The 27,654-nt window shown below is 63.5% G+C and overlaps 1 protein-coding gene across 1 annotated transcript in view; it reads right to left on the reverse strand.

Annotated features, from left to right (window-relative positions):
* Positions 1-27,654, reverse strand: part of LOC142033308 (dedicator of cytokinesis protein 2-like) — a 106,373-nt gene that overhangs the window by 24,374 nt on the left and 54,345 nt on the right. Inside the window, exons 29-52 of the mRNA XM_075033237.1 lie at positions 14,758-14,856; positions 14,373-14,467; positions 13,660-13,738; positions 13,450-13,550; positions 13,168-13,226; positions 12,199-12,347; positions 10,756-10,841; positions 10,010-10,166; positions 9,662-9,702; positions 9,354-9,444; positions 9,157-9,276; positions 8,467-8,556; positions 8,213-8,317; positions 5,894-6,035; positions 5,627-5,708; positions 5,440-5,524; positions 5,098-5,184; positions 3,576-3,752; positions 3,345-3,428; positions 3,083-3,220; positions 2,657-2,742; positions 2,035-2,185; positions 1,584-1,695; positions 935-1,020 (exon numbers count right to left, since the gene is read on the reverse strand). Coding sequence (XP_074889338.1) covers positions 935-1,020; positions 1,584-1,695; positions 2,035-2,185; positions 2,657-2,742; positions 3,083-3,220; positions 3,345-3,428; positions 3,576-3,752; positions 5,098-5,184; positions 5,440-5,524; positions 5,627-5,708; positions 5,894-6,035; positions 8,213-8,317; positions 8,467-8,556; positions 9,157-9,276; positions 9,354-9,444; positions 9,662-9,702; positions 10,010-10,166; positions 10,756-10,841; positions 12,199-12,347; positions 13,168-13,226; positions 13,450-13,550; positions 13,660-13,738; positions 14,373-14,467; positions 14,758-14,856 — 2,502 coding nt within the window. The remainder of the gene's footprint in view (positions 1-934; positions 1,021-1,583; positions 1,696-2,034; positions 2,186-2,656; positions 2,743-3,082; positions 3,221-3,344; positions 3,429-3,575; positions 3,753-5,097; positions 5,185-5,439; positions 5,525-5,626; positions 5,709-5,893; positions 6,036-8,212; positions 8,318-8,466; positions 8,557-9,156; positions 9,277-9,353; positions 9,445-9,661; positions 9,703-10,009; positions 10,167-10,755; positions 10,842-12,198; positions 12,348-13,167; positions 13,227-13,449; positions 13,551-13,659; positions 13,739-14,372; positions 14,468-14,757; positions 14,857-27,654) is intronic.

Raw genomic sequence — 27,654 nt, forward strand, 5'->3', positions numbered from 1 at the left:
GGGTTGAGCACTGGGGCTCATACAGGGTTTTCAGCCCCAGTTCAGGGTGCCCAGCTGATGCGTTAGCCCTTTATTAGTTGGCTGTGGCCATGGCCTGCTGCAGCAGGGAGGCAGGGGCTGGAGCCCAGCGTGGCTGACCGAGGCAGCAGCACCAGCCTGGCGCAGGCAGGGCTGCAAAGCCAGATACTGGCAGGAGAACTGGTACTGCAAAGCACGGTGCTGCCCAGGCCCACTCCTCTGCAGTCACAGTGCCTGAGCCAGAAGTGTTTGTCCCAGTGCTGCAGGATGGGGTGGGCGGCCGAGGGACAGGAGCTGCCTCTGGCATGGAGAGCTGGGGGGGAGGGAAGAGCTCAGCACACGATGGCGGAGAGTTTGCTTGTTGCCCTGCGTGTGGCGGGTTCTGCGGGCGGTTCAGGGCGGAGGGAGGAAAGTCCTCTTCTGCACGGTGTGGTCGCACCGCTGGAGGGGCTGCGGGGGTGGGAGCTCAGCAGAGCTCTGCGTGGGAGAGATGTCCTGGCACAGGCTGGTGTGTAACTGCTTCACCTCAGCAGGAAGCTTCTGGTGTAAATACTGTGAGAGAGGTGGGCTAGGGGTGGTCCAGCAGGCGAGGATCAAGCAGGGCCGTTTGTCCAGCAACCAGCTGGGAGCAGGGGCACCGCGGGCTTTTCCGTCCCATGGGCAGGGGTGGCTGCGAGCAGACGGGGTGGCTGCGGGTGGGCACGGGTCAGAGCTGTGACACTCGCTTGGACTTTGGCGGCGGAGGCGGCGGCGACTTCAGCCCTTTATTTCCATCCACTGTCGGCAGCGTGGATGCCTGCAAGCAGAGATGGCGGTTACCATGGGGGCGGCGGGGTGGTGGGGGCCGGGGGCCTGGGCCAGGCAGTACCTTCCCTCCGGTTGCAGCATCGCTGTGCTCCAGGAACGTCTCGTACACCGTGGGGCTGATCTTGCGGGGCAGCGGTGGGACCTTGCTGGCACTCTTCACACGGCCGCCGAAGCCAGTGGGAGACAGGGACGGCCCTGTGCAGGCAAGGGAGGTAGGCTGGGCAGATCATCCAGCCTGGGGGGGCCTATGGGGCCCATCGGTGTGCCCTGGGCTGCCAGGGCCAGGTCTCCGGCCTGTGGGAGCATGATGGCCCTGGGCAGAGGGGCTGGGGGTGGCATGGGGCACGAGCCCAGCGGGGAGGGGGAGGCTGGCTCCTGCTGGGACCTGCTCTCGGCACTGAGACCTAGCAGCACGAGGTCCAGGATCGAAGACCGGCAGCTCTGTGGGGAGTGTTTGGTGGGGGACGTGTGAGCCATGTGGCATCTGCCTGTGCTTTTGGTACCGAGTGCTCCCTGCCTGGTTCCCGTTGCAGGATGTGCCTGCACCATTGTGGGGATGGGGCAAGGGTGCCTGTGCTGGGGTGCAGAGCTGGGGGTGCAGGTACCTGCACTGCTGGGGTGGGGGCACAGCCCTTCTTGTGGAGACAAGGGCTGGATGCTGCTTGGGCTTGCAGGGAAGGTGCCCCCCTCCAGCCATGCCAGGGGTGGGGAGTGGGGCTGGGAAGGTGCCCCAAGCTGCCAGCCGTGGTGGGGAGTACCTGCAGTGCTGGGCTGAGCACCAGCAGCGTCTCGGCTTGGCGGGGGCCGTTTCCCGTCGGAGCTGCCCAGGCTGCTCTCACTCATGTTGCAGGAGAGCCTCCGCTTCTCGTCCTGGGGTGCAGAGGGGAGACTCAGCACCTCGGGAGGCCAGGCTGCATCGCAGGACCCGCAGCCCCAGGAATGCAGGAGCCCCTGGTGGGGTGCGATGCTCCCCAGCACCCTGCCCACAGCCCTGGGTCTCCAGCCCTGTGCCACACCAGACTCTACTCCTGCCCTCCCTGCCATGAGCCCTGCAGCAAGGGCGGCCACTAGCCCCTCAAGGGGTCCTGTCTGGGCCGGGACCTGGTGCTGCCGGCTGGGCCAGCGGCTCTGGGTGCAGCATGACACCCGGGGGAGCGCGAGTGGGGCCCTGGGGAGGAGGGGAGGTACCAGGGCTGTGCTAAGCATCACCTTGGGCTCTGGCAGCTCCGAGATGGACTGACGCAGGTCCTGCCGCCGGTACCCAAAGAAGGTGCTGGAGCGGTTTTCCTTGCGCTCATTCCTGCGGTCCTCACTCTCGGTGGTGCGAGGGGCAGGCTTTGGGGTCGGGGGTGCCTCCATGCTGTGGAGCAACTGTGGCTGGTGAGGGGCAGGCGGGCAGCAGGAGGAATGGGGAGCAGGGCTACGCCATGGGCTGGCTGGTCCATGGCCAGGAGTAGCCTCCCTCAGCAAGGCACCATTTCCAGCAGAGCTCAGCAGTGGGTGCTTAGGGGGGGGACAAGCCAGCAAGACACGCATGGATGGCTCAGGTGACAGCAGTGTCCAGCTGAGCCTGGGAGCTGCATGTGGGGTGTCTCTGCTCCATGCCCCCCCACAGGGGACAGGGCCACCGTGGTGGCATGGCAGGATGGACCCCTGAGATGTGACTTTGCATAAAGGGAAGCAAGGGGGGGCAGTGGGCTGGGGAGGTGGGAGAGAAGTGTCTGGGGTGGAGGAGAGTGAGGATGGCTCAGTGGTGCAAGGCCAGCGAGAAGGGGTGAGGGCAGTGAGAGGGGGGTGGCTTGGGGCCAGTGCTCTCCACCACAGCACTTGCCTGTCTCCAGCATGGCTCAGCCGCTCCCAGTCGGATCCCCAGGCCATGGACCGAGGTCGTCCACTCCGCCGCTCCTCGAAGCAGACCTGAGAACACAGGGAGCCTGAGGGAGAGCCAGGAGGGATGAGAGTGCGGAGCCTCCCCTCTCCTTCCCTTGGCTCAGCCAGGGCCAGCAGTGCCCTCTGCCCAGTCCTGGTTTTGTGCCAGTACCAGCCACCCCACAGCAGTGCTGTTCCCCCCCCCACCCAGGGCAGGCATCAACCCCAAGGTCCCCCATGCACAGTGCCCCTCACCCTGTTGCTGCAGCAGCTGTGGCCCCGTCAAGCTGTTCCCTGCCGCCTCAGACCTGCACTAGCTTGTCCAGTGTCGTCCCACGGGTCCCAGCCCCAGCTGTGCCTACACCATGCTCACCACCCTGGCACTCACCATCTCCCGCACCCCATACTGGCTTTCCACCTTTGCCCGCAGCTGCACGAAGCACTGCTCCATGCGCTCATGGAAGGGCCGCAGGTCCTCCGTCACCTTCCGTCCGTGGATCCGGATCCCCTCTGCCAGCAGTGGGGTCTGTGGGAGAACAGGGATGGGTCTGCCTGGGCTTGTGGGGCTCCCCAGGGACAGGGATGCTGGGCACTTGGGACAACAGGGCAGCTGTCCCCTCCAGCCACTGGAGGGATGCTGCAGGCTGTACCTGCCAGGCGATGAGGTCCTTCAGCTTCTCGATGTTCCCCTCGTCCTCAGGATGCTCCTGCAGGTAGGACTCCTGGAAAAAGGCCTGCAACAACCCCCCTCTCAGTCCTGCTGTCCGCTGCCCCCCCCCCCCCCTCCAGGGAGGGGCTGAAGCAAAGCAGTGCCAGTGCCTGGAGTCATCAGCCCTGAGAGTGCCTGTGCCAGACCAGGCACAGCACCCACGTGTCCTCACCGTCTCGTATTTGGCGAAGCCACCCATGACAGCAGGGTCTACGATGCCGTTGAGCAGCATGGAGAGTGGGTTGACAGGCAGGCTGGGGTCATTCTGGTGCCGGTTGATCTCGCTCATAATTTTCTCATTTGTTTTCATCATGGTCTCGATGGCGTTTTCCAGGGGGGAGATGATGGTCTGTGCCCAGGGAGGGAGGGAAGGTCAGCAGCCAGCTGACCCAGCAACCTGCCCGTCCTGGTTAGGTCTGGCAGGGTGGTCTCTCCCTGGCCCTGCAGGAGGGAGGCCCCGGGGCTGCACATCTCACCCCACACAGCCCCTCGCACCCCTGGCACCAGCTGCCTGGAGCTGAGCCGAGGGCTCACTGCGGAAGCCCTGGAAGTGCTGGTCCCTGGCTCCGAGCACAGGCTGCCGGCAGGGTTAGTCCTACAGGCAAGAGAGGCTGCAGGCCAGGTGATGGACATGCGGCAGCAGTGAGCTTATGGGAAACCCTGGTAAATGTTGTCACGGGGCGGGGGGGCAGCTGTGCAACAGCAGCATGCACAGCTCAAGCCCCGCAGCAGACACGCATGTGTGGCAGCACTTGTGCAGCCGTACGGTCCCTGTGCGCTGCAGCACAGCTGTCCTGTAACAGCCCAGCTAGGGCATTTCACGTGTCTTCATTGCTGCAGCACCTGAAACACCCTGGGCTTTGGCCAAGCACCTCCCTCTGACAGAGGCATAAAACCCACGCGTGGAGCTGTTGTCAGCAGTGCCAGAAGTAGCAGCGGTCTGCTGAAACTCCTCCAGCGCCTCTGCTGCTCCCTGCACGTGGTTTGTCTCCTGCTTCCCATAGAGATGTGCATCCTGGTGGATGATCCACACAAACCAGTCCCTGTCACCGGATTGATGCTATCGGCACCAGCCAACAGAGGCTGTCGGTGCCCTGAGTGCCGGAGGGTCTCTGTGCCCAGTGTCAGCAGAGAAACCCTTCCCCGTGGCCTGGGGACATGGCCTGGGACAGCGTTCCCACACAGCACTGGCCTGAGATCAGCCCTGGAGCTGGGACAGTGGGGGCCAAGGCGATGCCAAAAGTGGGGGGTTATCCCCCACTGCTCAGCAGGGGTGGTAGCTGGGCTCTGTGCTTGCAGAGGGAAAGGGGTCATGCTCACACCCTGCTCTGCAGGCGGAGAGCACACGTGGGAGCTGGGTCCGCTCTGCCGCAGGCAGTGCCTTGGCCACGCATCTGAGGAACCACAGGGCCATGGGAGCGAGCTGGGAGTCATGGGGTTTGGGGGCTCGAGCACTGGGTGGGCTGGATTGGATATGCGCTGAGAGCAGAGCCTGATGGGGTGCGGGGACCGGGGCAGGGGCTTGGACGGGGCACCAGGCAGGACATGCTCCCTGCAGCCTAGCTGGAGCTGCTTGAGCTTGGGAAGCCTGGAGGGGGCTGGGGGCAGTGTGCCCACCTGGATTTGGGGTTTATGATGCTGCTTGGGGAAGGGATGCCCTGGGAGCGCCCCGGTGTCATCCCCCCCCCCCTCACCGTGGTGGTGGAGGTCACCGCAAACCAGCGCAGGATGCCGGGCAGGGGGTAGGCTGTTACGAAGGTTGTCCGCTCGATCCACATGGTCTGTGGGGAGGGCAGCAGTCATCCTGGCACCCTGCCCTCCATCACCCTGGGACACCCCTGGCTGCCCCGTGGGGCAGGGGGCTCCCACCTCCCCTTCCCATGGGCATGGGACCACCATCTTCCCCATCCCAGGCCTGGGGGACCCCCTGTCTCTCCTACATCCCCCTTCCCCTGGACACCTGGCTCACAGGGCCTCCCCCCAGCTCCCCCCATCCTGCCCACCTGGGGGTCCCAGGAGCCCCCACCAGCACTCACTGCAAATTCATTATCTGGGTCCTTTGGGCCTTTCTTGAAGGGCCGTGAGTAGCTGAACTTCTGGACGTGGTTGGCTTTATAGAAACTGCAGGGGAGGGAAGGGGCAGAGCATGGGAGAGGTCCCCCTGTTGCATCCCCTCCCACACGGAGCAGAGCAGGTACACCCTGTCCATGCTGGGGCACTCACTTAGTGATCTGCTCCGGGATGCTCCGGTCCTTGAACCGGACCTTGGCTTCCTCCACTGGCTGCACAGTGAAACACTGGATATCTGTGAGAGTGAAGGAGCCACAGGTGCACACCGCGGGGGACGGGGGCTGCGGGGGAGAGGAACCCCAGGGCCCAGAGGGGGAGAGCCCCAGGGGTATGTGGGGAGGTGCTGCAGGACCCACGTGGGGGGCAACAGCACAGGGAATTTGCCACCCTCCCAGTCCCATCCCCACACTCGGAGGATACACTGGCCGGGGGAGCTGGTGATGTCCTCGCCAGGTGGAGACGTGCTCTTCAGTTTCTCGGCGTTGGGGAAGGGGTTCAGCAGCCGCATCTCGAAGTCCTCACGACGCTCGTACTCCTTGCCCCGATAAATGAAGATCTTGTTCTGTGGGGGAGGAAGGTGGCAGCCCATCCCAGCATGCTGCGGCTGTGGAGCGGGGCCAGCGAGCCCTCGGCCCCATGCTTCAGCTGCAGCAAGCCCCGGTGCATTAGGGGTGCAGGTGCTGACAAGGCTGGGTCCGTAGCCAAGCGGGAGACCCCCCTCTCAAAAAAAATATTTCCCCAAACCCAGCAACTGCAAGAAAAAGTAATTAAAGGGTGGGCTGGCTTGGGCAGCCAGGGGTCTGGAGTGAAGCTCTTTAGCTGGGCACACAGCAACCGGGATTTGCAGTCAGTGGATACAGAAACCCACCCAGGAGATAGCAAGGAGTCCTTGAAACCCACTGTGACCTCTCTGAAAATGATGCCGCCCTCGCTGTGGCCATAAGAGCAGGGTAGGAAAATAAGGACAAACACTTTGGATGGAAGAAGCCCCCCAAGCATGCCAACTTATATCTGAGTGGATTAAAAACCTAAGGAATGTAGTAGGAGTGAATGGGGGTGAAACACTTTGCTCTCATCCAGAAAGACGAGCCCTGCCCTCACAGGTGGATGCTAGGAACCTGTTTGCTAGCACAGGAAAAGGGAGAGGTGCTGAGCAAGCCCCTGCCTACAGCACCACCCTGCAGGGACGGGGAGAGGGTCGGTGGGGAGAGGGTCAGTGGGGCTCCCGCAGTGACCCCGGAGGTACCTGAATCTGTTCCTAAATAGCACAGTTAGCACAGACCCATCTCTGCACTACGAGTAAGATACAACACACATCTGCCTCTGCAGCCCAGGTACAACACAGTGCAGACACACGTCTCTGTGCACCACAATCATGAAACAGCACAGGTACAGCCACGCACCAGGGATGGAGCAGATCCTGCCTCATCATGGGACAGCCTGGCAGAGATAAAACATGTCTGTGCACCAAGGACACAGTCCAGGAGCCCCTTCATTTTGTGTTACAGAGAACCACGACCTTCCATGCCTTGCTTTTCTTCCCTAAGTCTGTCTCCAGCTGTTTGTAAATAGGGACCATAACCCCAGCATTGCTAGAGTGAAGCTGCTGGTTTCACTTGACAGTTGCCAACACCTTCCAGCGAGCAGGGACGGAGGTGGCAGGCACGGAGGCGAGCACTGAGCACCTCTGGGCACAGAGCTCGGGGAGGGTGCCCACCAGCAAAGTCAAACCCGCCCGGACCTGGCACCACCCATGCCAGAAGAGCGCAGGCATGGCTGGGCACCTGTGGGCAGGGGCATGGAGGAGAAGAGCTTCAGGATGGAGCCTGCCCAGCCACGCCACTTGTCCTTGGAGGAGGCTCAACGGGACGAGCTGCTGCCTTAGGGGCAGAGTGCGTGGCACGCGTGGGGAAGAGGAACGTCCTCCCCAGGTGCTGGTGGAGCTGGATGGCACCTTGGGGCCGTGGTCATGCCTGCTGCCCAGCTGGCACGTGGCCTGGGCAGAATTGGCAGCGCACCTGAAGCGAGAGCTGCTAATGTGCGACATTTCATTAGTTCATTCGTAAGGAGGAGGCAGGGCTGGGGGATCCACTGCTCGCACGACCTTCCCTGCCAGTGGAGCACGGGCTGAGAGCTGGAGGGGCAGCACTGGAGCCACCGCTCCACCGGTGCTCCCAGGAGGTTCCCGAGAAGGTAGCAGGAATCTGGAGGAGTGGTGGCTCCTCGACTGCTGCTGGGGCTGCGGCTTCCCACTTAGTGCTTTTCATCTGTGGCCAAGCTCCTGTTCTGACCCTTGCAAATCCCTGTCCCAAAAGCAGCATGCCTGAACAGCCCCTGAACAGCCTGGCCTTGCAGACCCCGTGCTGCACCCCACAGCAAGCTGGGGCCAGGCTGTCTGCCAGCAGGCGCTGAGCTCCCCGCTCTGCCCCGCTCGCCCCGTCCCTGGGGACACCCATGTCCCAGCAGGCAGGGACTCCGCATGCTGCCAGACCTCTGGTTCTCCCGGTTGGGGATAGCCTGGCCGGAGCACTCGGCCCTGGGGACCCAGTTGTCACCACCACCCTGGTGAGGGGTCCCAGCCCTAGGGATCGGGGTCACCACCACGGCTCGGCTTATGGGATGCCACCCCGAGACGGCCGCAGCTGTGAGGTTTGGCCTGGGCGCTGGTGCCGTCCCGGGCAGGTGCGGCGTGCCGGCTGCTGGCATGGCGCTGCCTCGGGGCAGCCGGGAGCTACTTACCCGGAGGAAGGTGGGGAATCCTTGCCCGTAGTAGCCCACGGCGAAGTAGTCCGGGCTGGGCCGCAGGACCTTCAGGATCTTCTCGTAGAACTTGGCTTCCCGCTGCTGCAGGTGAAGATGGGTGGGAGTGGGCATGGGATAGGGCCCTGCCATGGGACGGGAGCCCTGCAGACCCCCTGTCCCTCCCCATGGCTCTTGATGCCCCAGCCTGCTCTGCCAGCAGCCGCCCCCACCCAGCCCGGCCGGGCACTCACCAGGATGTCACTCAGCATTTCGTAGTCGAAGACTTCGCTCTCATACTGCTCTGCCAGCTCCTTGCAGATGTGGATGGCCTCCTCCCACATCTGCAGAAGACGAGGCCAGGGCAGGGGCCCCGTGGTGTGGGGTGAGCTGGGGTGAACTGGGTGGGCTTCCAGAGGAGACCAGCCCCGTCTGCAGAAGCACCCGCACCCCTGCTCCTCAGTGAGGAGGGGAGGGCTCTCCCCGTGTGGGCTGGTGGGCTGGCTGGGTGCTGGGGAACAGCAGCAGGACTTGGCTTCCCACCATCTCCGGCACCTGAGCCCCCCAGGCCAGGCAAGCCCCTCTCCTGTAGTGTCCCAGCTGCTGGCCCCCAGGCAGTACAAGGGGCTGGGGGCTGAGGCTGGGCTGGGACGGGATGGGAAAGGACGCGATGGAACGGGATGGAACGGGATGGGATGGGATGGGGGAAAGGACAGTCGCGGCAGCTAGGTGGCTGTGGGGTGAACCGTCCAGCCCGGGCTCACCGCAGGGCAGCCCCAGCCCCACCACAGCAGCAGGGAGGGTGGGTGGGCTGTGCTGAGGCTGGGGGCTCGGAGCAGGAGGCAGCGGTGGCCAGGGAGCCGGGATTGCCGTGAGACTGCGCAGCTCCTGCTGGCTGGGTGGGCTGAGGGGGGCTGCCGGGGCGCACGGCCGGCCGTGCTCACCTTGCCCTGGTCGAAGTAGTCAATGATCTGGTTGTAGAGAGCCTCCTTCAGCTGGCGTTGGGTGTGCAGGCTGGGGCTGTGCAAGCCCTGCATGGGGGCTGTGTTCGCCTCGTCCGACCACTGTGCAGAGGCAGAGGCAGCCTGTCACGCCGAGCCCCTGTGGCCCCCCATGTTCCCCACAGCCCCCCGTGCCCCACCTTGAGGAGCCGGGCGTGCAGCAGCAGGGTGTAGGCTCCCTCTGTGTAGTTCTCGTAGCTGACGTGCAAATCCTTCAGCTTGTACAGGTACCTGGGAGCGGGCACGATGGCCAGCGCGGCTCAGGGTCTGGCCCCTGCTCCCCCAACGGGGCATCGTCCCCCACTGGGCAGAGCCCCCAGCACCCTGCCCCTCCGGCCACTCTGCCATCCCCATCCCATGTGCCTGGGATCAGAGCGGCGGGGGAAGCTCGGGGCCCTGGCACCCCTCACCCCAAGGTGATGCCAGTCTCCCCGGGGAGACCCCGCACCTGATGTACATGGCCTGGCGGTCGATCTCCTTGTAGAAGTTCTGGGGAAGAACAGATGAGGCTGTTTGAGTGGCCCCAGGAGAGGGCACATGCTGCAGCCCCCCCCCCTACCCCCGGCTCCTGTGCCTTGCTCTGGGTCACCCTCCCCATGCAGGGACTGGGCTGCCCTTGCAGTGGGGAGCTGCCCAGTGCCCACCAGCAAGCATCTCCCAGGGGACTCCGGGTCTGGCACTGTGTGCACCCCATCTCTGCTGTGCCAGGGGCACCACAGCCCCGGGGGGACCTGGAGGGACGCGGGGCTGAGCCCTGCTGGCCGCGGGGAGCTGGGGGCACGGGGCAGGTGCCCACCAGGAGGTTGACGGTGCAGCTCATGCTGTAGGTTTTGTTCTCATCATTCATAACAGCCCGGTAGTCGAGGAGCCGCTCCAGGAGCCCGGTCACCAGCGCGACAAAGTTCTCCCCAGGCTTGGCCAGCTCAGGGTGTCTCCGGCAGCAGCTAAGCAGGCTGGGGAGGAGAGGAGGTCACGGGTCTCACTGCATGCTCAGCTCCGCAGCGCTCCCACCACTGCCCCGGCTCAGCTCCCCTGAGGTGCAGGGAGTTGCGGGGGATGCCAGCCCCCTCCCCTCCCCAAAAAAAGGAACGGAAAGCCACACCTGGTCTGCAGCAAAACAGAGCAAGCCCCATGCTAATGCCTACCAGACACATGAGGGATGGGGAAGAGACCTGACAGCTCCACCCACCCTGCACACACAAATCTGTGATGGGCACCACGGGGCAGGAGGAAAACCAGGGCAGGGCAGGGGTAATTCCTGGGGCAGGGCAGGGGTAATTCCTGGGGCAGGGCAGGGGTAATTCCTGGGGCAGGCAGGAGCAGGCTGGCCGGGGCAGCGGTGGTGTGCAAGGGGCACATGATGCTGCTCAGGCAGCAGCCTTCCTCCTCTCAGGTCCCGCTCCGGCCGAGAGGCATGCTCTGGGTCAGAGCACAGCGTGAGGAGGAGCGGGATGGCCGAGATTCAGCTGGGGCAGGAGGACGGTAGACAGCAAAGGGTCGTGCCCTGGAGAGAAGGTTGCGGGAATGTCACTGCACACTCACATGCTCTCAAAAAGCTGCTTGTACTGCTCATCTCCCCGGCCGCCCTCCACCTCGCTGTCCAGCTTGCGCAGGATCTCATCCTCAAACTGCAGAGACGTGCGTGAGCGCAGGGTGGGCTGAGCTTGTGCCCAGGCTGCCGCAACTGCAGCCCCCCCGGGACACGGGGCCGCAGCACTGGGACAGGAGGGGCTGTGGGAGCTGGAGCCAGCTCAGGCCCCCAAACAGCCCCCAGGCTCAGCTGCTGCAGCCCCTTCCCCCAGGACTGCCCAGCACAGAGGGGTCCTGTCTTCCCTCCCAGGCTGTACTGCTCCCTGGTGCTGATGGCTCCCCGCGCTGCCCCGGCACAGGCAGGGCCCCATCCTGCTCTCTGGGTCCCTGACTTGCTTCCCAGTCCCCATCCCACTCCTGCGCTAGCCTCATTGCCATCCCCCAGCAGCCCGGGCTCAGCTGCCCCCAGGGGTCTCTGGGCAGTGCCCTGTGCCCCTTAAAGCCACGGCCTTCCCTGCCAGGGGTGGCAGGGCTATGCCTGCCTGCAGCCCCCCATCTCCCAGCTGATGCTTAGCCTTCGGGTCCATGGGGTTTGTGCTCCAGCTGCAACCAATGGACCCAAAAGCCTGGGGGATCCTGCACGAGCATGGTATGGGATAAGGGAGGCCTGGACCAGACATCTGATTGCCAGTCCATGCTGGGTCCCTCCAGGGTCTGCATATCCCAAATTCGGGGGTCCTTGTCCCCCTGGGCCCGGGGTACTGCCATGGCCGGCTCCTGAGCTGCAGAGCCCCTGTGCTGCGACAGCTTGGGGACATTGCCTGCGAAGACCTCAGGTGCTCTGAGCCCAGCTGTGCCCACAGCTGTGCTCCTCCAGCGCAGCTCTCCTGTGGCTGCCCACATGCGAGCAAGGGGCTGGGGAAGGGGCTGCAGCAGGACCTGCATCACCCGCGGCTCCGAGGGCAGTCCCAGCCCCTCTCCTCCCACGGGACACCCCAACAGCAGGAAAGGCTTCCAGCTCAGAAGAGACAAATGCCACCTATCAAAAACTGGAAAAGGCTTTTGCGTGGAGAAAACACAGCAACGAGGGAAGACAAGTGGAAATGCAGAGGCTTATGCAGACCTCCCGCCTCCCGCTTTGTTCTTGTTTCCAGGCAGTGCCGGAACCGGCTGAGTGGGTGACGCCTGACCTGTCCCTGCTTGTCCCTGGGAAATCCTCTGCATCTCACGGCAGCTCTCCCTGCTCCTCATGTCCCAGCCAGCTCCCTCGTCCCTGTCTCTTGTCCGTCCCTGTCTCTTGTCCCTCCCTCCCGCAGCCCCGCAGCCCAGGATGAGAGAGGGGAGGCTAAGCATCGCCTCTACCCACCCCGAAAGGGACGGTGCAGCCCGGGTGAGGAGCGGGATCCAGCTGCATTGGCCTCCTGCCACAGCCCAGCTGCAGCCCTGGGCACTCACCCGGCTGAAGCTCTTGGTCAGCTGGTACTCGCAGAGCATCATGTCGAAGAAGATGGGGATGGTGGATTTGCGCAGCTCCAGCTCCGGCACGAGCGTCATCTCCAGGATGGGGCCCACCATGCCCGGGATGAACTCGATCTTGTGATGGCCTGAGGAGGGCAGGGAAGGCTGGGGGGCTGAGGCTTCTGCAGCCTGCTCCCCAGGGCCAGCCCTGGCCTGGGGCCCCGCGGCTGCGAACGGGCAGCAACGCGTGGAAGAGGAGGGGATGGTGCCAGCAAGAGCTCTGCACGCCTGGGGTAGGCAGCCGCGGCACAGCTGGAGCAATCCTCCAGGACAGCCATGCTGGCAGGCAGGTAATGCTGTACGGCCAGGACAGCACGGCAAACACTCAGCTATAGGAGCATCAGCTGGGGCTGTGCTGGTGTCCTGGAGGCCCTGGCACATGTGAACAACCCACGAAGGAGCCTGCAGGCACCCGTCGCTGCTCCACTGCTGCACTGCGGGTTGCCCCACACACTCCCTGCAGCTCTCTGCTGGGGCATGGGGCAGAGACCTGAGATGCTGCGTCCTCCCTGCCTGCCTGGATGGCCCTGGGATGCTGCTGGCAGCATGACCCACACCATACAGGGAAAACAAGGCAAGGCAGGAGCACCCAGGATCGGGGAATGAGAAGGCAGGGCTGCAGGCAGACACCAGCCCAGAGAGGGGAAGCTGCTGCAGGGAGAGCGACCTCACGACTGGTCACAGCGCCTGTGGGCTTGCACACCTACACATTTGCACATCCCACAGATTCCGCATCCCACAGCTTGCATGCCTGCAGGCTCATACACCCTGCTCATGCCTGCAGGCTCCTATGCCCCACACCAGTAAAATCCCGCTCCCCAGCACCCATTTTGGGGACAATGCTGATGAATGCCAGCGTGCAAAGACTCGCCAAGCCTCCGCGTTGCTGGCCACACTGCAGCTCACCTAGGTTGTACCACATGTCCCGAATGGAAGCTCCAATCGTGGCTCTCATGTCCCCGTACCTGCCAGGACAGGTGTTGGTTAGCATCGCTCTGCAGTCCGGGGCACAGCATCCAGGCCAGGGGCACAAGCACAGCCCGACCAGCTCATCCCAGAATCCCTGACCCCACAGCATGGCAGCAGGCTGGGGAAGGAACCTGAAGCCGAGCTGCAGAGCTCAGCCCTGAGGTGCTGCCTGCAGGCAGCCAGGATGGGGGGTGACCAGCGAGGGCAAGGCTGACTCACTTGGCCAGGATGCTGTTGCGCTTGGCCTGGGAGAAGTTCTCCAGCTGCAGGGAGTCCTGAGTGAGGAAAGCCACGGCCAGGTGGAAATAGTTGTTCCAAAGCTGCAGTGAAAACAGGGGGATGAATGCCAGGCTGGGGGGGCAGGCAGCACCGAGGGCCAGGCTAGATCCCCTCCCTGGCCCCCGCAGGGCACAGGCAGCCCCGGCTCACCTGCAGCTCGAAGCTGCTGTTGCTCAGGAACATCTGTGTCAGCGTCGTGGCAAACTGGTTGATGGCATGCAGGAACTCCCTGTGGGGTGAGCAGCCGCAGGGCACTGAGCGGAGGGCAGCCATGCTGCTGGCCCACCGCCCGCAGGCAGGGGCAAACGGCAGCAAGGGGAGAGCCGGGCTGGTGGCTCCCAGCAATGGCAAGGTGAGGAGCGATGGTGGGGGTCTGGCGGGGGCCAGGCCTCGCAGTGCCCTGGGGCTGGGACTCGCAGTGTGCTCCTGCCCGCATCCACACTCCAGCTGGCCCCTTCCACCCACTGTGGCGTGGTCGAGTGCTGCCTGGGTGCACCGGTCCTGCACGCCCAGCATCCCTGCCGTGCACAGACACCCAGGGTGGGAGGGATGGAGTGTCTGGCATCAGCTTTCTGCTGCACCCCGGGAACCCCCCAAGCACACCGATGGGGCTGCCGAGAGCAGCTCTGCCACCTGGCTCCCAGATGGGGCCGGACTGCCCCAGGACAGAGCAGGTAGTGTCTGGAGCTGCCTTGACCCAGTCCGAGCATGGATCCAGGGCTGTTTGAGCAGGGAATTGGAGGGGGCTAAGCTAGCCTTAGGCTGCCTGGCACAGCTGTGCTCCAGCGTCTGCGTGCCCCGTGCCCCAGCAATTTCCCCCAGGTTCTCACATCCAGCCCCAACGTCTGCCCAGGGGTCCTCACCGGTTTTGCACCATGTTCATCACCATCCAGTCAGAGGGGTACACCGTCTTGCCAATCAAGTCCTTGAAGAGGATGAAGATCTCCATGAGGAAGTCCTGCCGGGGAGAAGGAGATGTCAGGAGCTGAGCTCGACCACAGTGCCCTCCCGGGGTGATGCTGTGCTGAGCACCGGGGCTGGGAGCAGCCCTCGCCACTCGCCAGCAAGAGCTTTGCCTCTGTGGAGCGGGGATGTGGGCTGTGCCGGTGTCCAGAGCAGGTGGCACCAGTGCCAGGTGCAGGCAAGGCACTGGGACTGGTGGGATGCCCCAGCCGAGATGTGGGATGGAGAGGCAGGGAGGTGCCAGTGATGGAGGGCCCGGGTCTTGCTGTATGGGGCAGCACTCACCATCAGCTCGGGCCGGGAGGGGAACGCCTTGATGTAGGAGCTGTAGTGGTCCTTGTCCATCTGGCTCAGGATGGCAGCCATGCAGGCCACGTAGTGACTCTGGAGGAGAGGGGCTGGTCAGGGCCCCACAGCTGGCACCACAGGGTGCACTGGGGCCCCGAGGGGCCAGGCGTCTGCCCGTGTTCCTCCAGCCGGTCCGTACCCCAGAGCCCCGACTGCCCTGGGGGCCCCTCGCCCTCCGCCTGCCACTCCTCTGCTCTGCAGACCTCTCCTGCTGCCCCACTCAGCCCTGGCTCCTGCAGCCAGCCCTTCCTCTCCTCGCCCTGTGGTGATGCTGGGGAGGATGCAGACATAACTATATAGCATATTTGCTGTAGCATACATCTGTAATTTTTAAGGTAACTTAAAGCAATATGTGGATGTAAGTGTATTTTGAAAATGGCAAGCAGCTTCTTTCTGGAGGCTGATGCATCTAGACTGCCTCTAATGAAGGGTCCCAAATTGAGCCATTAACTCCACTCCTGTTCTGGGTGCTCACGGCTTTGTTGCAAGATGAGCCCTGGCAGCGGGGCTGGGGGAGTTCCTAGGGAAGGGCTGCAGCACACAGCAGGGGATCGCTGCAAGGAAGCACCGTGCCCCACAGCCAGCCCTGGCTGCCATCCAGCGTGAGGGCAGGTTTGCCGGGAATTATCTTGTGAGAAGCAAATGAATAAAACCCCAACATCTCCCAGTCCTTTTAGCACCAAACTGAAGCCATAGACCTGAGGCTTCCCTGCTGAATGCTGGCACGCAGCAGGACCAGCAGCACCTGCACGCAGGGAGGCCACGCAGGCATGCCACAGAGATCCTGCAGAGACACCCGGGTCACTGGCTGCCTGCACGAGTCCAAGTGAGTACAACTTGCCTGCAAAGCTAGAGGCGAGTCCCTCCTCACCGTGCAGCGTGGTCTGCTCCCAGGACTCAGCTGGGGAGCAGGGGATGCCCTGCCTGCAAGGGAGCAAGCACTAAGCGCTGACAAAGCAGGGAAAGTGCCACAAATCCACCTATGTTCCCTAAGTGTCTGCAAGTGCGATGCCATGGAGTCCTGGTCTCAAGAGAGACCCCATGGTGGGAGCCGGGGTTGCCTTCCCCACTTACAGAGCCTGGCTGTGCAGCCACACTCCTCACCGGGGCAGAGCAGGAGGAAGCTTCGCCAAGGTTCTTGGGGGGCCATTTCTCATGTACCAGCCAGGAGCGCACGTCACCCACCATCACCGCAGAGAGAAGCACTGTGTGACCAGCACAGCACCATGAGGAACCTAGGGCAAGGCAGGAAGGCAACGGGAGGAAACTTTTGCAACAAGCCAGTGTGTTCTGGGGATTTGACGAGATTAGTTCAGTCATCTGGAAACAGCTGTTCTGGTAGCTGCTGGAATTAGATTCAGGTGAACTCCTTGCACCGCCTGCTACACCTTCAAGGGAAGCCGTATTTACATTTAAATTACATTACTGGGAGTCACACAGCCAGGCACTGCTACACATACGGATGTGGTTTGTCCTGTGGATGGCATGCGCATGGGAAACGGACCCAGCAGTAGGCCAGGGCAGCACGCGGCCCCCAAACCCACTGGGTGGTCACAGACATGAGCGGTCCCCAGCCAAGCCACAGTCCCACCGCCCAGCACCTCCTGGACCCACCACACCAGCTGCTGCAGCCCCAGCACGGCCGCAGCACAGCTGGGACACCTGGCACACGGCAGGGCTGCAGGCAGGACAGGCTAAAAGCTGGAGAAGAGGGTCTGTGTTCTCCGGGGGATGCTGGACTCCTGCCTGCTGCTCCCCAGCTCGGACACCCGTCGCAGCCCCTGCCCGCTGCCGTGGCACGGCTCCTGCAGCCCTGCCTGGTGCCCACGGCCGCGCTGCCCACCGCCGCGTCCCCAGCCCCGGGGTGGGCGCGGGCCTTCCCCGGCGCCGTGCAGCCGCTCCCGGGCCCAGCGGTGCTGCTGGGCTGGGGGACGGGGGCTGTGCCCCGCCGCGTGCCCGCCACCGACCACCGGACCGGCCCCGGCGCTTACACCCGCCCACCCCCCCCCACGACAGACGCTGCCCAGAGCCTCGGCCGTCCCGGTCCCGGGCCAGCTCTGCCCTCTCCGCCCGCCCGACGCCGCGGAGCAGCGCTGGGCACCCGCGGACGCCCAGCTCGGGGTGTGCAGCCATCGCGCCGACCGGGGAGCCCGGCCCGGGCCGACCGGGAGCCGGCCGAGAGGCTGCGGGTACCGGGGCTCCAGGGCGCGGCGCGGCTCCCCGCCGCGGGGCTCCGCCCGGGCACCCCGCGTCCCGCCCGCACCGCCGCCGGCGCCCGCCCGCCGCTCCGGCGCCGACACCGGCTCCGCTCCGCCCCGCCCCCGCCGGCTCCGCCCCGGTACCGGCGAGCCCGCGCGGCTCCGCCCCGCCGTGCCCCGCGCCCGCCGACCCGCGCCCGCCGCTGCCCGACCCGCGCCGCCGCCGAGCACCAGGTACCGGGCGGGCTGGGGAGCGGGGCCCCGACCGGCGGACCGGACCGGACCGGACCGGAGCGGGGTGGGGCGGCGGCGGCCGGGCCGGGCTCGGCTCTGCGGGCATCGGCCCTGCGGCGCCCGCTCGCCGCGCCGGGAGCGCCGCGGCGGCGGCGGCACCCGGGCCGGGACCGGGACCCCGGGCGGCGCGGGTACCCGGGGCGGCGCGGCAGCCCCGCGGCCGGGGGCGGCGGGGCGGGGACCCCGGGGCCGGGAACGGCGGAGAGGTACGGGGAGCCCCGAAAGCGGGACTCGGCGGCGGTCCGGGGACCCCGGGGGCGCCGGGCCGGTACGGGCACCCGCGGCCGGCAGCCGGATGCAGCGGCCGGCGGGATGCGCGGTGGCCGGCGGGGCCGGGGTAAGGAGCCGGGCGGGGCGGGGGGAGGGAGAGCCGCGGTGCCTCTTCCCCCCCGCCGCCGGTGCGCGGTGCCCGGTCCCGAGCGGCCTCGGCCGCCCCGGCGCCCCGTGCTGCCGGGGGTCGCGGCAGTCCCCGGGTCCTCCCCTCTGCCCCGCCGCCCGGCAGGAGCTGCCCCGGGGAAGTGCGGGAGGCACGGGGCCGGTGGTGCCCCGCACCGAGCACGCTGCGCTGGGAACCCCGCACCGAGGTGGCCGGCGGCACCCCACATCGAGCACCCTTCGCCAGGTACCCTACGCTGGGCACCCCGCACCGAGGTGGCCGGCGGCACCCGGCACCGAGCGAGCCGCTGGCTGCCATGGCAGGGGTCTCTGGGGGACACAGCCATGCTGGAGGCGGTGGCGTGGCGTGCAGCCGAGGGAGATAATTCTGCGTTGAGAGCTGCTGTGTTGGAGGGGCCAAACACCCCCGAGGGGTCTGCAGGCCCTGTGCTGCAGCCCCGCTGCCCGCTCCGTCTGCCCTGCTGTGCCACCCTGGCCCGTGGTGCCTCCGCTTGCCGAGCAGCTCCGTGCGGGAGATGCGGGGAGGGAGGTGTGCTCTGGGAGCAGCCTGCCTCGCTCAGCCCGGCTGGCTGGCGCTCTGCTCCCCCTCGTTAGGAGACGCGTCCATCAGCCAGGACTGTGTTTGGTTGACACACGCACACGCGTGATCCCAGGGATGTCACTTTCTGTACCGCGCGCCGCGCTGACGCTGGCCAAGGGTATGGCTGCTCACGCTGGAGGGATTCAGCCCACGTTGCTCCCAGCAGTTCCCAGTGCCGTGCTCTGCGTTCAAGGCCTTTGTGTCTGCCGGTGGGGTTTCGGCAGCCGCTGAGGCGGGAGCAGAGCCGGACGCAGCCTTAGCTGCTCCCTGTGAAATTGGAAGGCGCAGCTTTCAGGGCTGCTCCAGTCCTTCTCCTCCCTGTGGGAGCACACACAAAACCCAATTAGAGCTGCGGCTCCTTGCAGAGGTGCGGGGGGAGCCTGGAGAAGAGGTCTCCATGGAGCCCTTTTTATGTTTGGAGCACAAGGTGGACACGTATGAGTAGTTGATGGGACCTGGGCTTTGCTAACATGTGCCTGCATGGGGACGGCGGGTGTCAGCTGGGCTGCCTGCCTGCCTGCTTTCGGAGGCGCAGAGTGCGCCTTGCCAGCTTGCAGCTCCCCACGGTCTCCACGCTCTTCACCTCCCGGGGGGCACAGGAGTGAGCCCCCCGGGACAGCCATGGTGGCAGGGGACGCTGGGGACTGCCGACTGTGCTCCCTCCTTGCTGGTGCTGCCCGAGGAGAGGGGCCGGAGAGCCACTGGGGAAGTGGCTCCCAGGCAGAGCCGGGCTCAGGCTGGCAACCGCTGTCCTTTCCCGGCATGTCTCCTCTCTGTGGGAAGTGTTCAGTCCTTCCAGTGTGCTTGGAGCAGCAGAGTGGATTTAAATGCAGAAGCTCCTTTAGACTGAGGTTATCTTCTTTATGTGAGTTACCATTATTATAATTATTTAATAGTATGGTAGCATCCAGAGGCCACAAATAATTAGTGGTTCTATTCCAATCTGTAGTAACAATACTACTTCAGTCCTAACCAGTGCTTTTTGGACAAGGTCTGTCTTGCGTGTTTACGAAGATGGTCTGTATCATCCTAGCTGTTTGGGGGGCGGCGGGAAACGGAGGCACACAGCAAAGACACTTGCTAATTCCTAAATTCCCCCGGTAGCCAGTGTTGTCTAAAGTGCATAAAGATAAAGGGGGGGACTGACTGCTAGACGGCATTGGAAATCCACTTAAAGGCAGGAATTTGTATTCTGAAACGACATTCTCCCTGTGTATGCTGGGAGGCTGCAGCCGCAGAGGTCTCCTGTGCTGGCTGCCAGGACCGTGGCCGGTGAGCACTGGTGGGACAGGGGGCTGTCTCGTGGGGGGTGGACGAGGCCGTTGGGGCAGCACTGCCTGCGCCCGGGGCCGAGCCCCCACCAGTCTGGACTGGCACATGCAGGGTTGACTGGGGCAGTGCTGTTGCCTCTGTGAACTGCTGGGCACCCAAGCCTTTCCAGCTTTTTCCAGAAATGTGCTTGTGGACAGCTTGTGTCTTTCTCATACAATTTCTGGCATGCGAAGGAGCACACAGAGTCCCAGTCTGTCAGGGCTCCCCAGCCCAGCCGGCTGCTCCGCTCACTGGGACAGTTTGGCTCCAGATGGGTGCCTGAACGCCATTCTCCAAGAGGTGAGACGTTCCTCCGCAGGAAAGCGCGGAGCTGCAGGAGATCTTGTGATGAGCTGTGTCTCCTGTGGCCGAAAGTCTTTGGGCTGTGTCCTACTTCCCTTGTCCTGTAATCACTGCAGGAACAGCCCATGTCAGAGGTGCCGGCAGAGCCCGCATGCTTCAGTGCTGGGCACCGGCGGAGCTCTCCCGCTCCCCGGGCCGGCTCTCCGCATCAAGCGTTTTCCCACGGCGGTGCAGCCGCGCAAGCTGTCTCCGGGACTCAGAGGAATGTGATATTGGCCACGCCACGTTTGCTGGGAAGGAAGCAGCCGAGCAAGGTGCTTTTCTTCCTCCTGCGGTGGTCTCTTCTGTAGCCCCTAAGAAAGGTGCTGAACTGCAGTGCCCAGCAGCAGCTGCAGACTGCGAGGGACGCTCGCCTGCTCTTCCATGGAGGTGGCTGAGGGAAGCCTTGGGACGTGAAACAAACTCCTCCTGACCACATCCCGCTCCATACAGGTTGTCTGCCACCGTCTGCCCGTGTTCCCCTGGGTAGGTCACCCTACCCCTTCATGTCTCATTTAAAATGGTGATATCAGTGCTCCTCTGCCTGGCAAAGAGAGGTGGGGAAGTAAGCGGGTAGCAGTGAGAACAGAGACACTACTGTCATGACAGCTGTATTAGCATCCATGGGAGACAGAGGAATAATTTGGCTTCTGCAGGTTTCTGAAAGCTTTGTGCAAAGGCTTTGTACTTCACTGTGTCTCCTGACCATGTAAAGTCTCCATCTGACAGCACCAGTATATCTGCAGTTGAAAGAGAGAGGAGCGATGCAAGCAAGAGTCGATGACCTTTGCGTGCCGGGAGGAGGATGTTGTTGCTTCTTCCCTAATTGATGGGATTCCTTCCGTGGGGCATTAGCTGTGGTGCGTGCAGCAAGGGCGGCCAGGAGCCTCAGGCAGCCCTGGAGAGGTGCCTGCAGGGTGCCCGGGGGTGCTGGCGCTGCAGGGAGAAGGGTGGCAGGGGCTGCCTGCTCCGGCCGGGCGATGAGAGCCTTCTCCTGGGCCCTGTGGCTGGGAGAGTGACTAATTTTCCTGCAGAGCACTTCAGCTAGTGACCTAAATAGAGATGTGTGCAGATCCCTTGGCTCATGCGAGCTGCCGCGTACACCAGGCCCGGTCTGACGCAGGGGAGGACCCGTGTGTCAGTGACGGTCCCCGGAGGCCCCAGGCGATGCTCGCTGGGGGTGCTGCGGAGCACGAGGCACCCAGGGCATTGCCCCGGTTGCAGGAGACTACTCCTGCCGTCCTCCACCAGGCCAGCCCGGGTGTTTCTGGTGGAGCCCGAGAGGCGTTTCAGCAGAGCCTAAGACCTTGCCTTGAATGCTCCCAGGCGGGAGGAGGTGAAGTGCTGCGTGTGTGGAGGGAGGCTGCGAGGACCACTGGAGACACAGGGAGCTGGCCTTGGGGCACGTAAGCAGAGCCGGACCTGCTGAGCGCTGCGAAGTGTGGCTGGAGAAGGGACGTGTGTCCTCGCTGTGAACGCACAAAGGCTGAACGCTGAGAAGGGAGAAGAGCTGTTCAAGCGGAAGCACTATATTGGCACGAGCACAGTCACATATAAACTGGCCATGATTAAGTGCCTGCAGGAAATTAGAAGGTCTGTGAGCCTCCAAGCAGCCGGGCTCTGGAAGAGCCTCCAAGAGAACTGTGAGGGTAGGGCATGAGCTGGCTTCGTGGCAGAGCTTCCTCAGCGAGGAACCGGATTTCGGGTTTGCTATCTGCCCGAGGAGATGCTCTTAGTCCTCCATCTTCCACTCCCACAGATGCGCCAATCCAAGTACAAACGCATCAAGTCCTCTTGGAGCCAAGGTGGAATTAAGCTCTGCTGCTGAGTGATGTGTCATGAACCTGGATCCTGCCCGGTCCTCTGCTGAGAGCAAACGCCTCATCCTCCAGTGCCGCCCCTCTCTGTCACCAGCAGCACCTCTATCCTTTCCAGAGATCAGGAAAAGCAAAGGTTTTGTCCCAAGAGAAGCTGTTGTACCCAGTGAGTGGAGATGGGTAATTAGCTGTTCTCTTCTGCAGTTCCAAGAGAATATGACTTCCTCTCTCATAAATCTAATCTCCTGGCTTCCTGCGTCTTGAGGAGAAGATTTATGTGTCTGCTCTGGTTTTCCCTCTGCCACAGATGTTACCAGGAGGACGAGGTGGAGGATGGGTGTAGAAAGGGCCAAAGCTGGCCGGGGGACAGGCAGGATTGTTCACAGGTGTGGGGGGCAGCTGGACCCTCTGTCGGTGCCTGTGGTCCCAGTGTTCGATGGCTGTAACTGGGGTCTGCCCAGCAGACTTATCAGTCCCGGGGTGGTCTCTCCCACAGGATACCAACGTTCATCAAGTCAGGAGGAAGAACTGAGCCAGGGCTTGCTGCCTCAGAGGAGGAGGAGGAGGCAGGCAGGCAGCTGGAGGCTTTCCCTCTGCTCTGCGGTATTTTTGGTAGATGCAGGTAACTTTCCAGACAGGACAGTGTGAAGCAGGGCTCTGTTCCTCTGAGGCCAACCCTGCAGCCCATGTGAGATGAGTGTCAAGATACAAAACCAGAAGATTTAGTGCCTCTCTCACAAAATTCATCATCAGTCAGTACTGGCCAAAGAAGAGCGGCCCAGTCATGGGGCTGCTGGCTTTCCAAGGGGAGATTCACAAGCCCTTTACAGGCTGCAGGTAGGAGCTGACAGTGCACTGGCAAAGCACGGGCTGGTGATGCAGGACCAGGTTTTGGATCCCATCATCCAAAGTGACGCAGCAGGTTCATGGATCCAAAGGGCTCTGGGCTGGGGATGGCAGCTGGGCTGATGCGTGATTCAGAGCCCCAGCGCTGCTCACAAATCCCCGTCATTCTGAATAGTATTTGATGTTTGCGGGGAGTGAGGACAATCTGAGGACTGGGTGGGAGTTGGCACCTGAAGTTCAGTGGTGTCTGTGACTGGGTCATGGGAAGCGGTTCCTGATGCTTCCTTGGCTCCTGGGCTCACTCAGTGGAGGAGACGTTGTTCCCAACTGCACTGAGCATCCAGCTGAACCGGAGAGCCCACTGCTGAAGTACTCGTGTCATCTGTTGCATTACAGTGGCGTCATCTGGTTTTATCTATACATCATCTGATGTGACCTGCTGTCTCACCTTATTCATGTGCTCGTAATTCTCGTATGAACTAGAGGAGAAAAACACTCAGACCTTAACAAATTGCCGAGATGGAGGATCCTCCACTGTGCAAATCCTTTCCAAGTTGCTCTAGGGGTGGCTGGCCTCACTTTTTAAGACAGTCAATCCTCTGACTTCCCCAACCCCTGGTTTTCAGCTGCCATGTTTTGCTGCTTGGACGGAGAGGAGCCTGGGGCTTCCGCAGCAGAGACCGGTCCTGCACAGCGTCTGCTCCATGCTCTTTGCGTGGCTCTGTATTTGTCTTTTTCCTTCCTTGCCTTTCTCTCAGCCTTGGTATAATTCACACATTTTCTCAGTGCTGAGTTTTAGCTTTGAGGTCAGTGACAGCGAGCGCCTGCGCGGGGCCCGGCTGCCCCTCCACAGGACCCGGGCAGAAGCACGGCTAATTGGCGATGATCACTGGATGATTATGTCTTGAGACATGCTGGTTAGCCAGTTTTTAATCCATTTAATGTGTGCCACATTGCTTTCGTATTATTCTGCTTTCTTCGTCAAAATGTCAAATGCCTCACAGAAATCCAAAACTGCTCCATCGAGGCTTTTACCTTCACCGACCAAACTTGGAACCTCATCAAAACAGACAGCAAATTGGTTTGATGAGCCGTGTTCTCCATGGCCCTGTGCTGACTGGCATGGCTGGTACATGCTGCCATCCTTCAGCTGTTATTACTCAAGCTCCAAGCCCTTTCCCCTGCCGCTGCCCCTGGCCGGTGCCAGCCCACCTGCGCCCTCCTGGCCCCCACCATGCTGGGGCTCTGCCGCTGCCCCATCCCACGCACTCGGACTCTCCCGAGGCCAATCTCCACCGACAGACAGGTCTCCTTCAGCCATGCCCTCCCCTGCCCTGTCCCTGATCCCAGTCATCCCCCAGGAGAGAGGACCTGCCGCAGCCCTGGGCTCCCAGTGGACAGGACCCTGGAAGGGGCCGCTGTGGATTCGGGACCTCAGCGGGGCTCTGGCTTCACAGCACCTCATCTCTCAGCACTGCCCTCCCGAGAGCTCTCGGCACTGCAGGACTGGCCAGACCTGTGTGTACCTTGTTCTCAGGTAGGGCAGCATTAGCAGGAGATGTCCCTACTCCTGCTCCTTCAGTCCGACCAGCCCAGGTCCCCACACTGGGGTGCCCGTGGGGGAGCTGGTGGGGCACAGGAAGGCAAGCGGGGAGCATGGCTGCACTCTGGACACACGGTGCATCGGCTGGGGTAGCCAAACGTGTGGGGGGCATGGGTGAGCACGTGGCCCCAGGACTGGGATGCTGAGTGCCGTTTCCCAGTAAATGTGCTTGAAGATAGCAGCTGGAACGTGCTGGTGCGGCTGGGTGCCTGTGCTTCCTGCACAGCCCCTTCCTGGTGGCCCTTTCTGTGCATCCAAAATGTCCCTGCAGCCACGCTTCCCCGCAGATCCATCAGCAGGGTGGTTTCCTCCGATTCAACTACAGTACGGGGTGGGGGGGGACATCAGGTACCACAGCTGCTGGGTTGCACAGTCCTGACTCCGTCCTACAGCAGGACTCATTATCAGCACTCGAAGATGCCAGCATGCTGCAAACAGCGCCCGGACGCGGCACTAAATCTAACCATACCATAAAGCATATGCAGAGAGATGAGTGGGAGGGTCCTAGCTTTTGGTGTTTGACATCCTCAGAGCTGTTCCCAAATGGAGTTAGTGCATGTATAATTTATAGACTTTTTCTTTGTCCTTGTGGCTTGCCTCTGATCTCTCCAGCGGTGCAGTTCGGGAGGCAGAGGGTGCCTAGGCGGAGGCCCCGCTGACTGACAGCATCGTGTTTGCTGCGTAGGCAGCGGAACAGCCTCGTCTCGCTCTGCCGTCGGCTGTGGTTCAGTGAGGTCCCTGCTGCGGGCTCATGGGGGCTGCATCTGCGCTCAAACCGTGGCGGGAGCGCTCCTGCCCCATGCTCAGCTGTTGGAGCGGTTCCTGGCACCCTCTGCCCCGTGCCCATTAGCGTTCTTGTTAAGGAAACCTCCGGAGCAGGCTGACCACACGCAGCCTGCGCTCTGGGAGCGCTCAGCCCAGCTGCACTGGTCCCGAGCCGTGCTCAGGAGGCAGGTCCAGTGCAGCAACGTGCCAGCCGGTCCCCCTCTACCACTTGGCACGTTGCCCTCCCTGGCACAGACGCAGCCGGGGATGCCGAAGCGGGACCTGGGCGGGGGGGTGCTGAGCTCTGGGCACCAGCCGTCGCTGCGGCGCGGCATGAGTGGGGAGAGGTGACCCCGTGGCTGCGGCAGGGCCTCGGCGCATGGCTCGCCCCACAGCCCCTCGCTGTCCCGGCAGGCTCTGCCCAATCCCGTGCAGGTGCCGGCACAGCCCCTGCCCCGGATCAGGCGCCCGCCGGCAGGCGTGAACGCGGGGCTGCTCCTGCCATGCTCACACGCAGGCTGCGGCGAGCGCAGGGTGCGGGGGCAGGCAGCGCTGGCTCCGTCCCCAAGCCAGCTCTCTCCTCCGCCTGTTGCCGTCCATACTAACGAGGCGCCCCGTCCCTCCGCTGTGTCTCCGTCGCGTCCTGCCTCACAAACATCTCCCGGTGTCTGGGCACGGCTCCAAGCTCGGGAAGGAAAGCGCCGGGCGGCTGGGCGGCGCGTGGAGCAGCATCCCGACTAACGCTGGGGGGGGGTGCGGAGGCGTTGGGGCGTGTGGTGCTGGGGCGGGAGGGCTGCGTGAGCCCCCCGCTCTGCTGGGTTGGCGGCTTGCTGCCGGCCTGGGGAGGCACCGGGCACCGGCACGCTCGGCACTCGGGAAGTTTGCTCGTTACCGGCGCAGGGTGACTCCAGGCCACGGTGCTGAGTCAGCCGCTTCGTTACAGCGGGAACAAGGCAAGATGGCGAGGGGGGCCGGGGGGCTGGCTGGTGCCATGTGTCCATCCACAGCGAGGGCAGGAGGGCTGCAGAGCAAGCAAGGCTTTTGTCTCAGCGTGCTGAAGAGGGTGCGGGGGCACCGAGGGAGCAGTGGGCTGTGGTCCGGGGCAGGGGCCACGGTGCTGCAGGATGTGGGACATGGCGTGGTGCAAGGGGGGAGTCCGTGCCACGGGAGAGCCCATGTCGCTCCGCTCCTCACCTGCACCGCAGGTACCTCTGGATGTTTGCAGACCTCAAATGCTGGGAGACTGAACCGCCGAGCGAAGCAGCGGCACTGCCCGCCGGGGCTGGCGTCTCCATCTCTCCCGCCCTGTCCCTGGCGCTGCTTCCCAAAACGAGCCCTTAGCCTCCTCTGCACCCCAGGGGCATCCCGGACAGGGATCCTGGTGCGTGCCCTGTGCTCCATGGTGTCATGTGCCTGGGTAGTGTGAAGGGCTGGGGCAGCAGCCAGTGACTAGGGTGGGCAGAGGCAGAGCAAGGCAGGCATGGGGGCTTGGTGCTGGTGGGGGGATATGGCCAGGACAGGGCTGCGGAGGGAAGTTTGCCCTGCCTGCATGGGGAGGAGGAGCCCTGCATAGCTGTGCCCTAACAATGGCAGGGATGGGGATGTGGCTGTGTGTGATCCCTCCTTTGCAAGACCCCCCGGGTCCTGCCCCTGTACCGCCTGGGAAGTGCTGGTGGCGTCAGGGACGCATCCCCAGGTACAAGCTGTGGCCTCGATCCTGCAGCCAGGTCCCAGTGGTGGCCCTGCATGCGGGAGCTGTGCCACGTGCCTGCACGTGAGGCACGGTGAGCAAGAGCTGCGGTCGGTGCGGGCAGGCAGGCTGGCAGGGGCCGCATGATGGCAGAAGGTACGATGCCTCAGGGAGACCTCGCTCTCCAGAAGCAGCCCCACCAGACCCTCCCCGAGCCACAGCCTTGTGCAGAGCCAGAGGTGAGAGCTGGAGAGACACCAGCAACCACCCTTCTCCATGGTGAGGGGCAGGGAGCAATTCCCCGGTCTTACCGAAGTTGCCATCTCAGCCGCAATGCCTGTTCTCCCTCTAGACTGGTTCTCACACGCCCAAAGTGGCTCAGTGTCCCCGAGCCACGGTCTTGCCCCCTCCCCATGGAGCTGGTCCCCCACACCTGCAGCCCAGCCAGCCCTGCTGCACCCCGGTGGGTGCTGTGTGCATGATGGGTTCCCCATGCCCAGTCCGGCCATGCCTCACACATGACAGGTCCCCTGTGCCCAGTCTGGCCAAGCCTCACACATGACAGGTCCCCTGTGCCCAGTCCGGCCATGCCTCACACGTGACGGGTCCCCTGTGCCCAGTCCGGCTATGCCCCATGCAGGATGGGTCCCATGCCCGCTCCAGCCATGCCCCACACAGATTGCGTGCCCCACACCTTATCCAGCCCCACGCAGAGCTGGTGCCTCGTGTGCGGAGGGTGCCCTGTGTCCATCCATCCCATGCAGGAGCCCCCCGTGCCCAGCCCAGCTCTGCCCCATGCCCAGGCGCAGCAGCCCCCCGTGCCTGCCCGGTGCCTGCCCTCCCGCTGCCAGCGCCCTGCGAACACGAGGCACCAGCCCCAGTGAGGCAGAGCTATTTTTAACAGCTGCTTCTGCTTGATTTGAGCTGTGAACTTGTAACGTGTTTATGCTAAAGGGGTTTCTTTTTTTCCTTCTCTCTTTGTGCTGAAGAGG

The sequence above is a fragment of the Buteo buteo genome, chromosome 1 (assembly GCF_964188355.1).
Source record: "Buteo buteo chromosome 1, bButBut1.hap1.1, whole genome shotgun sequence".
In the NCBI taxonomy this organism is placed as follows: Eukaryota; Metazoa; Chordata; class Aves; order Accipitriformes; family Accipitridae; genus Buteo; species Buteo buteo.